Here is a 12166-nt window from a genome sequence, read left to right as displayed (position 1 = left end):
GGCACACTGCTGGCTCATGTCCAGCTTGCCATCCACCAGTACCCCTAGGTCCTTTCCTGCAGGGCTGTGCTCCACCCTTACATCCTCCAGGCTGTATTGGTAGTGAGGGTTGCTGTGACCCAAGTGCAAGACCTTGCACTTGGCCTCATTGAACCCCATGAGATTCACCAGGCCTGCAGCTTGAGCCTGTCTAGGTCCCTCTGGATGGCATCCCATCCTTTGAGCATGTTCACTGTTCTGTGCAGCTTGGTGTCATCTGCAAATTGGTGACGGTGCACTCAATCCCACTGTCGGTCACTTTGTTGAAGATATTAAAGAGTATCGGTCCCAATACTGACCCCCGAGGGGCACCATCCTTCACTGAAAACGCTGACAAAGTAATTAATGCAAGAGTAGGGTGTGAATGGCCTTTGGTTTGAACTGGGAACTGTGTGTAAAGACCTGCTAAAGCTTACCTGGCATTCTCACTTCATATATTTGCAGATAATGAAAGGTTTTGGAACTGATTGCTCTCACTAGTTCTTCTTTGTTTCCTTTAAGACTGTGCAATATTATAGGTAGATGCAGGTTAGAGTGACAACCAGGTGTGAGAAATGAGGGAGACGTTTGCCAGAACAATACTACCAGCAAAGCAGCAGAAATTCACTCCGCTGTTGCCCAGAAGGTTCATCCAAACATTGTTTTGTCAACAAACGGTGAAGAGTTCAGAAACTACAGTAGCATGAGTAGGAAACTGTAAGGTCTATCAGTTACATTTAATTTCATTGGACTTCGTGCATGGCCAGTCAGGATAGCTTCACTTGAAACAAAAGGTGACTTAGGATTCTCTGACGTGCTGCAGCCCAAGCTTTGAGGAGAAGAAACTTCATCATAACAAACATAAAGTGAAAGTAAAGGTTCTACGTGGTGTGCAGACCTTTGCACTGAGAACGTGCCTGGGAATCATACAATCATAGAATGGCCTGGGTTGAAAAGGACAACAATGATCCAGTTTCAACCCCCCTACTATGTGCAGAGTCGCCGACCACCAGACCAGGCTGCCCAGAGCCACATCCAGCCTGGCCTGGAATGCCTCCAGGGATGGGGCATCCACAGCCTCCTTGGGCAACCTGTTCCAGTGCGGCACCACCCTCTATGTGAAAAACTTCCTCCTAATATCTAACCTAAACCTCTCCTGTCTCAGTTTAAAACCATCACCCCAAGTCCTATCACTATCCACCCTTGTAAACAGTTTTGTCCCTGCTGTTCATATGCTCCCTTTAAGTACTAGATGGCCTCAATGAGGTCTCCCTGAAGCCTTTTCTTCTCCCAGCTAAGCAAGCCCAGTTCCCTCAACCTTTCTTCATAGGAGAGGTGCTCCAGTCCTCTGATCATCTTAGTGGCCCTCCTCTTGACCCATTCCAAGACCTCTGTATCCTTCTTGTTCTGGATGCCACAGGCCGGGACACAAATCAGGCTGTGCAGAAGTGGATATGGGTCACAGAAAGCCAAACAGATGCATGATTCTTCTATTTATCATAACAATCTTAAATAATTTGAATAAAACAGAAGATGAGACCTCACAGTTTAAAGCTATTAAACAAGATGGGCCCATGCAGTGACCCCTGGGGGACACCACTTGTAACGGGTCGCCAGCTGGACTTCACAAAATACTACCCGCTGGTCACGGCCCTCTAGACAGTTCTTTACCCAGAAAACGTATACCAGTCCAGGCAATGGGCAGCCAGTTTCCTCAAGAGAATACTGTGGAAGACCGTGTCAAAGGCTATGTTGAAGTCTAGGTAGACCACCTCAAAAGGCCACTGTCTTCCCCCATGGAGGGTGCTGCTGAATCCAGAACTGATCCTGTATGAGCTTCCCACAGGCTGCAGCGCTCCAAGCCCTGCCCCAGCACGGCTTTGAAGCGTGAGGTGCAGCTCCCCCTGGCCTCCGCCCCCACCGCGGGCTGCTCTCTGTGGGCTGCAGCTCCAGCCCAGGGCTGCTCCATGTGCTTTGGCCTCCTCCAGGCCTCGTCCACTGCTGCACCGTGGGCTCCTTCCTGGCTGTGCACGGAGGTCTGCCCTGCGCAGTGCCCACGGGCTGCAGGGGGACAGCCTGCTCCACCACGTGGAGCAGAAGTGGCTGCAGAGACATTTAATGCCTTCCCCACCACTGTCTTCAAGGTGGATGATGAGCTCTGGGAAACCCAGAGACATCAGTTGGAGGACTGTGACTGCGGTAAGAATAAACCCCCAGACAACCCCAAACTTGTGTAGGGTTTGCTGCTGCAGCTGGATGCATGCAAGTCTACGAGACCCGCACGGGTTCATCCCGTGGAACTGCAAGGAGCTCCGTAGGACTCCATTTCAGGGCCAGCTGTCTTTCACGTTTTCCGCCATGGGTTGGACACAGGAATTGAAAGTATAGGAGACAACTCTGTGAATGACGCTGAGCCGGGAGGAACTGTTGATTCCCTGAGGGTGCGCAGGCCTTGCAGAGAGACCTGGACAAACTGAGGGGCTGCTTTTATAATTTCTTTGGGGAGCCCAGGTGTCTGATCACGCATCTTTGAATCATGGCTGGCGATCAGTTTCCTTTTATAGATTTCTTGCAATTGTTTTTTAGCCCTAACCTGCATGGTTTCCGCTGGAGCCCTCGGGTACACGTAAGACGTTCAGGCAGCACATGCTGCCAGCGCGGATCCAGGTCTCATTACCCAGCCAAGCCAATTGAATGCTGTGAAGCACACCTTCCAAAATACGGATTAAAGGAACCTCGGCTCTGATAACAGCACACAAGCACAAGATTTTGTTTGCTTTTGATTTAATAGCATATCTTTCTCTTTTAGTAACACTTGCGGTGATGCATGAATAAACAGAAGCACTCTATTAAAAAATGTCCGATGCAACCAAAATTCTCCCCGGGAGGATACTGTGGAAGACCGTGCTGAAGTCTAGGTAGACTACCTCAGCAGCCTTTCCCTCATCTACCCATCCGGTCACACGGTCATAGAAGGAGATGACGTTGGGCAAGCACAACCTGCCTTTCACGAGCCCGTGCTGGCCGGGCCCGATCCCCTGCATGTCATGCACGTGCCGTGTGATGTGTACGGAGATGATTTGCTCCGTAACTTTCCCCGGTACCGAGGTCAGGGAAGAGACAGGAGAGAGGAGAGTGGAGCAGTGCAGCGGTGCGGCTGTGCTTGTGACAGCAGCAGACGCGTCACAGCGGGGGGGCGGGGCGTTGTCAGGAGGCTGTCAGAGTAGAGGCAGCGCTGCGGCACTTTGGCCTAGGCCTTCGGTGAGTGCGGTACGCACCTGCTAGCGGCTATGGCTCGGGTGGCTCGGGTGGTCTTCATCACCCTGGCGTTGATGGGAATCGTCCCTTTGGCAACTCTGCTTGTAAACGGCGATGTGCTTGAGCACATTCAGCTGTATGCGGAGCAGCCGAGTCCGGACATGGCTCAGCCACTGCACGGCACGGAGCAGGGGAGCCAGGGGCCGAGCTGGGAGGCCACGGGAACCCTGCTCCTTGATGCCCTGCTGCAGTGGCGGCTCTGGGTCTTGCCCGGAGTCCTTATCCTGTTCTCTGGCTTCCTGTGCTGCGTCAGGAAAACCAACTATTTGCCAGGGAGCAGAAGCAAGTTTGGGGTCTGTGCTGCGACCCTTGCCGTCTTCCTTACGCTCCTCTTCCGCAAGATAGCGCAACGTACGCTGGCCGCTGGCGGCAGCGACCAGCAAAGTTCCAGCAGCGAGGAGGAGGACGAGGAGGAGGACGAGGAAGAGGAAGAGGACAGTGACTTGGACGAGACACGCGACGTAGACAGAGTTTGGGCCGACAGCACCCAGTGGCCAGCGCCACACGCGGCCGGCAAGTGCCAGCTGGTGGAGGAGCTGGTGGACGACCTTCTTCGTGCCTGCCGAGGAAAGACGTGCCACAGCTTCGTGCCCCGGCTGCAGCCGGCCATCGGGGTGGCCTGCGTCTGTGAAGGATGGAGTGCCCAGGAAGACAACGTCATCTACCGCCTGCTCGTGCCCATGAGAGCTCCCCCCGGGCACGCCTTCCGTGTGGAGCTGGGCAACCCAAAGGAGACACCAAAAAGCAAGAAGTCCTGTCTGCGTGTGGAGCTGGAGTGCATGTGTGCGAGGGAGCGGCTGCTGGGGGACATGCTCTGCTTTCTCCACCACACTCGGAGGGAGCTGAGAGAAAACCAGGAAGCCAGCCTCCTCAACACCTTGTGCAGGGCCTCCTATCTGGACGTGCGGAAAACCACGCGCTGGTTCCAGAACCGGGTGAAAGCAGCCTGGAATTGTCTGCCTCAGTCGCGTGACTGGGGCCTGGAGCTGGTGCCCTCCGACCACTCCTGCAAGATCAAGCTGACCCCCCCCTCCAAGAGCACCTTCACCATCGAGATGACTCTTGGGGTGCAGCTTGATGAGTCGGGCACGTTCCTGAGCTTTGACTAGGCTCAGGCTATGCTTCTGTCTTCTTCTCTGTCTCTGTCTTCCCAAGTATGTCCTTCTCTCTCTTAAATAAAATTAATAGTAGTATTAATCATACCAGCGCTCCTCTCGTTCTTCCCGCTGAGCACCGATGCTGAGCACGTAGGGGTGTGCTGTGAGAAGAGAGGAGCACACAAAAGCGAGGCACTGACCTGTACCATGCAGGACTTACGCTCTTCTGCCTACGCAGGTAAACCCACTATGAGGGGGCCTGCTGAAAACTCGATTCTCCCCGTTCCCGCATCATCACAGAGCATCGCCGTGTCTTATTCATGCCGCCGGACCTTCCTCTGTGCTTGGCGTAAGGCAGATGGTTGCGTCAGCATCAGGGAAGGGAGATCTGGTACCTCAACAAGCAGGGAGAAAATACGATCAAACAGCTTGTGGGTTGAGACAGGGGCAGGGAGATCTCTCACCAGCTACCATCCCAGCTTTTGGAAGACGAAGTCAATTTATTGCCAGTTAATGACAGGGTTGAACAGTGAAAACAAAGCAAATCTAAAACCACTTTTCTCCTACAACCTCTACTCTCAAGGCTCAACTTTATGCCTGAAACTTCAACCTCCTCCCCCCAAGATGAGCAGGAGGGACAGGGGATGGGGCTGTGGTCAGTCCTTAATGTTTCGTCTCTGCTGCTCCTCCATGGCCACTGTCTTCCCCCATGGAGGGTGCTGCTGAATCCAGAACTGATCCTGTGTGAGCTTCCCACAGGCTGCAGCGCTCCAAGCCCTGCCCCAGCACGGCTTTGAAGCGTGAGGTGTATCTGTCAGGCACTGCTCCACACAGGTCCCCGTGGCTGGCAGCTCCCCCTGGCCTCCGCCCCCACCGCGGGCTGCTCTCTGTGGGCTGCAGCTCCAGCCCAGGGCTGCTCCATGTGCTTTGGCCTCCTCCAGGCCTCGTCCACTGCTGCACCGTGGGCTCCTTCCTGGCTGTGCACGGAGGTCTGCCCTGCGCAGTGCCCACGGGCTGCAGGGGGACAGCCTGCTCCACCACGTGGAGCAGAAGTGGCTGCAGAGACATTTAATGCCTTCCCCACCACTGTCTTCAAGGTGGATGATGAGCTCTGGGAAACCCAGAGACATCAGTTGGAGGACTGTGACTGCGGTAAGAATAAACCCCCAGACAACCCCAAACTTGTGTAGGGTTTGCTGCTGCAGCTGGATGCATGCAAGTCTACGAGACCCGCACGGGTTCATCCCGTGGAACTGCAAGGAGCTCCGTAGGACTCCATTTCAGGGCCAGCTGTCTTTCACGTTTTCCGCCATGGGTTGGACACAGGAATTGAAAGTATAGGAGACAACTCTGTGAATGACGCTGAGCCGGGAGGAACTGTTGATTCCCTGAGGGTGCGCAGGCCTTGCAGAGAGACCTGGACAAACTGAGGGGCTGCTTTTATAATTTCTTTGGGGAGCCCAGGTGTCTGATCACGCATCTTTGAATCATGGCTGGCGATCAGTTTCCTTTTATAGATTTCTTGCAATTGTTTTTTAGCCCTAACCTGCATGGTTTCCGCTGGAGCCCTCGGGTACACGTAAGACGTTCAGGCAGCACATGCTGCCAGCGCGGATCCAGGTCTCATTACCCAGCCAAGCCAATTGAATGCTGTGAAGCACACCTTCCAAAATACGGATTAAAGGAACCTCGGCTCTGATAACAGCACACAAGCACAAGATTTTGTTTGCTTTTGATTTAATAGCATATCTTTCTCTTTTAGTAACACTTGCGGTGATGCATGAATAAACAGAAGCACTCTATTAAAAAATGTCCGATGCAACCAAAATTCTCCCCGGGAGGATACTGTGGAAGACCGTGCTGAAGTCTAGGTAGACTACCTCAGCAGCCTTTCCCTCATCTACCCATCCGGTCACACGGTCATAGAAGGAGATGACGTTGGGCAAGCACAACCTGCCTTTCACGAGCCCGTGCTGGCCGGGCCCGATCCCCTGCATGTCATGCACGTGCCGTGTGATGTGTACGGAGATGATTTGCTCCGTAACTTTCCCCGGTACCGAGGTCAGGGAAGAGACAGGAGAGAGGAGAGTGGAGCAGTGCAGCGGTGCGGCTGTGCTTGTGACAGCAGCAGACGCGTCACAGCGGGGGGGCGGGGCGTTGTCAGGAGGCTGTCAGAGTAGAGGCAGCGCTGCGGCACTTTGGCCTAGGCCTTCGGTGAGTGCGGTACGCACCTGCTAGCGGCTATGGCTCGGGTGGCTCGGGTGGTCTTCATCACCCTGGCGTTGATGGGAATCGTCCCTTTGGCAACTCTGCTTGTAAACGGCGATGTGCTTGAGCACATTCAGCTGTATGCGGAGCAGCCGAGTCCGGACATGGCTCAGCCACTGCACGGCACGGAGCAGGGGAGCCAGGGGCCGAGCTGGGAGGCCACGGGAACCCTGCTCCTTGATGCCCTGCTGCAGTGGCGGCTCTGGGTCTTGCCCGGAGTCCTTATCCTGTTCTCTGGCTTCCTGTGCTGCGTCAGGAAAACCAACTATTTGCCAGGGAGCAGAAGCAAGTTTGGGGTCTGTGCTGCGACCCTTGCCGTCTTCCTTACGCTCCTCTTCCGCAAGATAGCGCAACGTACGCTGGCCGCTGGCGGCAGCGACCAGCAAAGTTCCAGCAGCGAGGAGGAGGACGAGGAGGAGGACGAGGAAGAGGAAGAGGAAGAGGACAGTGACTTGGACGAGACACGCGACGTAGACAGAGTTTGGGCCGACAGCACCCAGTGGCCAGCGCCACACGCGGCCGGCAAGTGCCAGCTGGTGGAGGAGCTGGTGGACGACCTTCTTCGTGCCTGCCGAGGAAAGACGTGCCACAGCTTCGTGCCCCGGCTGCAGCCGGCCATCGGGGTGGCCTGCGTCTGTGAAGGATGGAGTGCCCAGGAAGACAACGTCATCTACCGCCTGCTCGTGCCCATGAGAGCTCCCCCCGGGCACGCCTTCCGTGTGGAGCTGGGCAACCCAAAGGAGACACCAAAAAGCAAGAAGTCCTGTCTGCGTGTGGAGCTGGAGTGCATGTGTGCGAGGGAGCGGCTGCTGGGGGACATGCTCTGCTTTCTCCACCACACTCGGAGGGAGCTGAGAGAAAACCAGGAAGCCAGCCTCCTCAACACCTTGTGCAGGGCCTCCTATCTGGACGTGCGGAAAACCACGCGCTGGTTCCAGAACCGGGTGAAAGCAGCCTGGAATTGTCTGCCTCAGTCGCGTGACTGGGGCCTGGAGCTGGTGCCCTCCGACCACTCCTGCAAGATCAAGCTGACCCCCCCCTCCAAGAGCACCTTCACCATCGAGATGACTCTTGGGGTGCAGCTTGATGAGTCGGGCACGTTCCTGAGCTTTGACTAGGCTCAGGCTATGCTTCTGTCTTCTTCTCTGTCTCTGTCTTCCCAAGTATGTCCTTCTCTCTCTTAAATAAAATTAATAGTAGTATTAATCATACCAGCGCTCCTCTCGTTCTTCCCGCTGAGCACCGATGCTGAGCACGTAGGGGTGTGCTGTGAGAAGAGAGGAGCACACAAAAGCGAGGCACTGACCTGTACCATGCAGGACTTACGCTCTTCTGCCTACGCAGGTAAACCCACTATGAGGGGGCCTGCTGAAAACTCGATTCTCCCCGTTCCCGCATCATCACAGAGCATCGCCGTGTCTTATTCATGCCGCCGGACCTTCCTCTGTGCTTGGCGTAAGGCAGATGGTTGCGTCAGCATCAGGGAAGGGAGATCTGGTACCTCAACAAGCAGGGAGAAAATACGATCAAACAGCTTGTGGGTTGAGACAGGGGCAGGGAGATCTCTCACCAGCTACCATCCCAGCTTTTGGAAGACGAAGTCAATTTATTGCCAGTTAATGACAGGGTTGAACAGTGAAAACAAAGCAAATCTAAAACCACTTTTCTCCTACAACCTCTACTCTCAAGGCTCAACTTTATGCCTGAAACTTCAACCTCCTCCCCCCAAGATGAGCAGGAGGGACAGGGGATGGGGCTGTGGTCAGTCCTTAATGTTTCGTCTCTGCTGCTCCTCCATGGCCACTGTCTTCCCCCATGGAGGGTGCTGCTGAATCCAGAACTGATCCTGTGTGAGCTTCCCACAGGCTGCAGCGCTCCAAGCCCTGCCCCAGCACGGCTTTGAAGCGTGAGGTGTATCTGTCAGGCACTGCTCCACACAGGTCCCCGTGGCTGGCAGCTCCCCCTGGCCTCCGCCCCCACCGCGGGCTGCTCTCTGTGGGCTGCAGCTCCAGCCCAGGGCTGCTCCATGTGCTTTGGCCTCCTCCAGGCCTCGTCCACTGCTGCACCGTGGGCTCCTTCCTGGCTGTGCACGGAGGTCTGCCCTGCGCAGTGCCCACGGGCTGCAGGGGGACAGCCTGCTCCACCACGTGGAGCAGAAGTGGCTGCAGAGACATTTAATGCCTTCCCCACCACTGTCTTCAAGGTGGATGATGAGCTCTGGGAAACCCAGAGACATCAGTTGGAGGACTGTGACTGCGGTAAGAATAAACCCCCAGACAACCCCAAACTTGTGTAGGGTTTGCTGCTGCAGCTGGATGCATGCAAGTCTACGAGACCCGCACGGGTTCATCCCGTGGAACTGCAAGGAGCTCCGTAGGACTCCATTTCAGGGCCAGCTGTCTTTCACGTTTTCCGCCATGGGTTGGACACAGGAATTGAAAGTATAGGAGACAACTCTGTGAATGACGCTGAGCCGGGAGGAACTGTTGATTCCCTGAGGGTGCGCAGGCCTTGCAGAGAGACCTGGACAAACTGAGGGGCTGCTTTTATAATTTCTTTGGGGAGCCCAGGTGTCTGATCACGCATCTTTGAATCATGGCTGGCGATCAGTTTCCTTTTATAGATTTCTTGCAATTGTTTTTTAGCCCTAACCTGCATGGTTTCCGCTGGAGCCCTCGGGTACACGTAAGACGTTCAGGCAGCACATGCTGCCAGCGCGGATCCAGGTCTCATTACCCAGCCAAGCCAATTGAATGCTGTGAAGCACACCTTCCAAAATACGGATTAAAGGAACCTCGGCTCTGATAACAGCACACAAGCACAAGATTTTGTTTGCTTTTGATTTAATAGCATATCTTTCTCTTTTAGTAACACTTGCGGTGATGCATGAATAAACAGAAGCACTCTATTAAAAAATGTCCGATGCAACCAAAATTCTCCCCGGGAGGATACTGTGGAAGACCGTGCTGAAGTCTAGGTAGACTACCTCAGCAGCCTTTCCCTCATCTACCCATCCGGTCACACGGTCATAGAAGGAGATGACGTTGGGCAAGCACAACCTGCCTTTCACGAGCCCGTGCTGGCCGGGCCCGATCCCCTGCATGTCATGCACGTGCCGTGTGATGTGTACGGAGATGATTTGCTCCGTAACTTTCCCCGGTACCGAGGTCAGGGAAGAGACAGGAGAGAGGAGAGTGGAGCAGTGCAGCGGTGCGGCTGTGCTTGTGACAGCAGCAGACGCGTCACAGCGGGGGGGCGGGGCGTTGTCAGGAGGCTGTCAGAGTAGAGGCAGCGCTGCGGCACTTTGGCCTAGGCCTTCGGTGAGTGCGGTACGCACCTGCTAGCGGCTATGGCTCGGGTGGCTCGGGTGTTCTTCATCACCCTGGCGTTGATGGGAATCGTCCCTTTGGCAACTCTGCTTGTAAACGGCGATGTGCTTGAGCACATTCAGCTGTATGCGGAGCAGCCGAGTCCGGACATGGCTCAGCCACTGCACGGCACGGAGCAGGGGAGCCAGGGGCCGAGCTGGGAGGCCACGGGAACCCTGCTCCTTGATGCCCTGCTGCAGTGGCGGCTCTGGGTCTTGCCCGGAGTCCTTATCCTGTTCTCTGGCTTCCTGTGCTGCGTCAGGAAAACCAACTATTTGCCAGGGAGCAGAAGCAAGTTTGGGGTCTGTGCTGCGACCCTTGCCGTCTTCCTTACGCTCCTCTTCCGCAAGATAGCGCAACGTACGCTGGCCGCTGGCGGCAGCGACCAGCAAAGTTCCAGCAGCGAGGAGGAGGACGAGGAGGAGGACGAGGAAGAGGAAGAGGACAGTGACTTGGACGAGACACGCGACGTAGACAGAGTTTGGGCCGACAGCACCCAGTGGCCAGCGCCACACGCGGCCGGCAAGTGCCAGCTGGTGGAGGAGCTGGTGGACGACCTTCTTCGTGCCTGCCGAGGAAAGACGTGCCACAGCTTCGTGCCCCGGCTGCAGCCGGCCATCGGGGTGGCCTGCGTCTGTGAAGGATGGAGTGCCCAGGAAGACAACGTCATCTACCGCCTGCTTGTGCCCATGAGAGCTCCCCCCGGGCACGCCTTCCGTGTGGAGCTGGGCAACCCAAAGGAGACACCAAAAAGCAAGAAGTCCTGTCTGCGTGTGGAGCTGGAGTGCATGTGTGCGAGGGAGCGGCTGCTGGGGGACATGCTCTGCTTTCTCCACCACACTCGGAGGGAACTGAGAGAAAACCAGGAAGCCAGCCTCCTCAACACCTTGTGCAGGGCCTCCTATCTGGACGTGCGGAAAACCACGCGCTGGTTCCAGAACCGGGTGAAAGCAGCCTGGAATTGTCTGCCTCAGTCGCGTGACTGGGGCCTGGAGCTGGTGCCCTCCGACCACTCCTGCAAGATCAAGCTGACCCCCCCCTCCAAGAGCACCTTCACCATCGAGATGACTCTTGGGGTGCAGCTTGATGAGTCGGGCACGTTCCTGAGCTTTGACTAGGCTCAGGCTATGCTTCTGTCTTCTTCTCTGTCTCTGTCTTCCCAAGTATGTCCTTCTCTCTCTTAAATAAAATTAATAGTAGTATTAATCATACCAGCGCTCCTCTCGTTCTTCCCGCTGAGCACCGATGCTGAGCACGTAGGGGTGTGCTGTGAGAAGAGAGGAGCACACAAAAGCGAGGCACTGACCTGTACCATGCAGGACTTACGCTCTTCTGCCTACGCAGGTAAACCCACTATGAGGGGGCCTGCTGAAAACTCGATTCTCCCCGTTCCCGCATCATCACAGAGCATCGCCGTGTCTTATTCATGCCGCCGGACCTTCCTCTGTGCTTGGCGTAAGGCAGATGGTTGCGTCAGCATCAGGGAAGGGAGATCTGGTACCTCAACAAGCAGGGAGAAAATACGATCAAACAGCTTGTGGGTTGAGACAGGGGCAGGGAGATCTCTCACCAGCTACCATCCCAGCTTTTGGAAGACGAAGTCAATTTATTGCCAGTTAATGACAGGGTTGAACAGTGAAAACAAAGCAAATCTAAAACCACTTTTCTCCTACAACCTCTACTCTCAAGGCTCAACTTTATGCCTGAAACTTCAACCTCCTCCCCCCAAGATGAGCAGGAGGGACAGGGGATGGGGCTGTGGTCAGTCCTTAATGTTTCGTCTCTGCTGCTCCTCCATGGCCACTGTCTTCCCCCATGGAGGGTGCTGCTGAATCCAGAACTGATCCTGTGTGAGCTTCCCACAGGCTGCAGCGCTCCAAGCCCTGCCCCAGCACGGCTTTGAAGCGTGAGGTGTATCTGTCAGGCACTGCTCCACACAGGTCCCCGTGGCTGGCAGCTCCCCCTGGCCTCCGCCCCCACCGCGGGCTGCTCTCTGTGGGCTGCAGCTCCAGCCCAGGGCTGCTCCATGTGCTTTGGCCTCCTCCAGGCCTCGTCCACTGCTGCACCGTGGGCTCCTTCCTGGCTGTGCACGGAGGT

At 55.6% G+C, this 12166-nt stretch overlaps 2 protein-coding genes across 2 annotated transcripts; both read left to right on the top strand.

Moving 5' to 3' along the window:
* The first annotated feature begins 1968 nt into the window (after positions 1 to 1968).
* On the top strand, positions 1969 to 4538 carry LOC124417225 (inositol 1,4,5-trisphosphate receptor-interacting protein-like 1). The gene is made up of 2 exons (XM_046901257.1): positions 1969 to 3279; positions 3678 to 4538. Exons 1-2 carry the CDS (start codon positions 2998 to 3000, stop codon positions 4443 to 4445), a joined length of 1050 nt encoding a protein of 349 aa, XP_046757213.1. The 5' UTR covers positions 1969 to 2997; the 3' UTR covers positions 4446 to 4538.
* Positions 4539 to 4675: 137 nt separating this feature from the next.
* Positions 4676 to 7912, top strand: LOC124417221 (inositol 1,4,5-trisphosphate receptor-interacting protein-like 1). Its single transcript, XM_046901252.1, has 2 exons — positions 4676 to 6647; positions 7046 to 7912. Exons 1-2 carry the CDS (start codon positions 6366 to 6368, stop codon positions 7817 to 7819), a joined length of 1056 nt encoding a protein of 351 aa, XP_046757208.1. The 5' UTR covers positions 4676 to 6365; the 3' UTR covers positions 7820 to 7912.
* The last annotated feature ends 4254 nt before the right edge of the window (positions 7913 to 12166 follow it).

Source organism: Gallus gallus, chromosome 1 (assembly GCF_016699485.2).
Source record: "Gallus gallus isolate bGalGal1 chromosome 1, bGalGal1.mat.broiler.GRCg7b, whole genome shotgun sequence".
Lineage (NCBI taxonomy): Eukaryota > Metazoa > Chordata > Aves > Galliformes > Phasianidae > Gallus > Gallus gallus.
The sequence above is the reverse complement of the archived record's forward strand: the minus strand, read 5'-3'. Positions and strand labels throughout refer to the sequence as shown.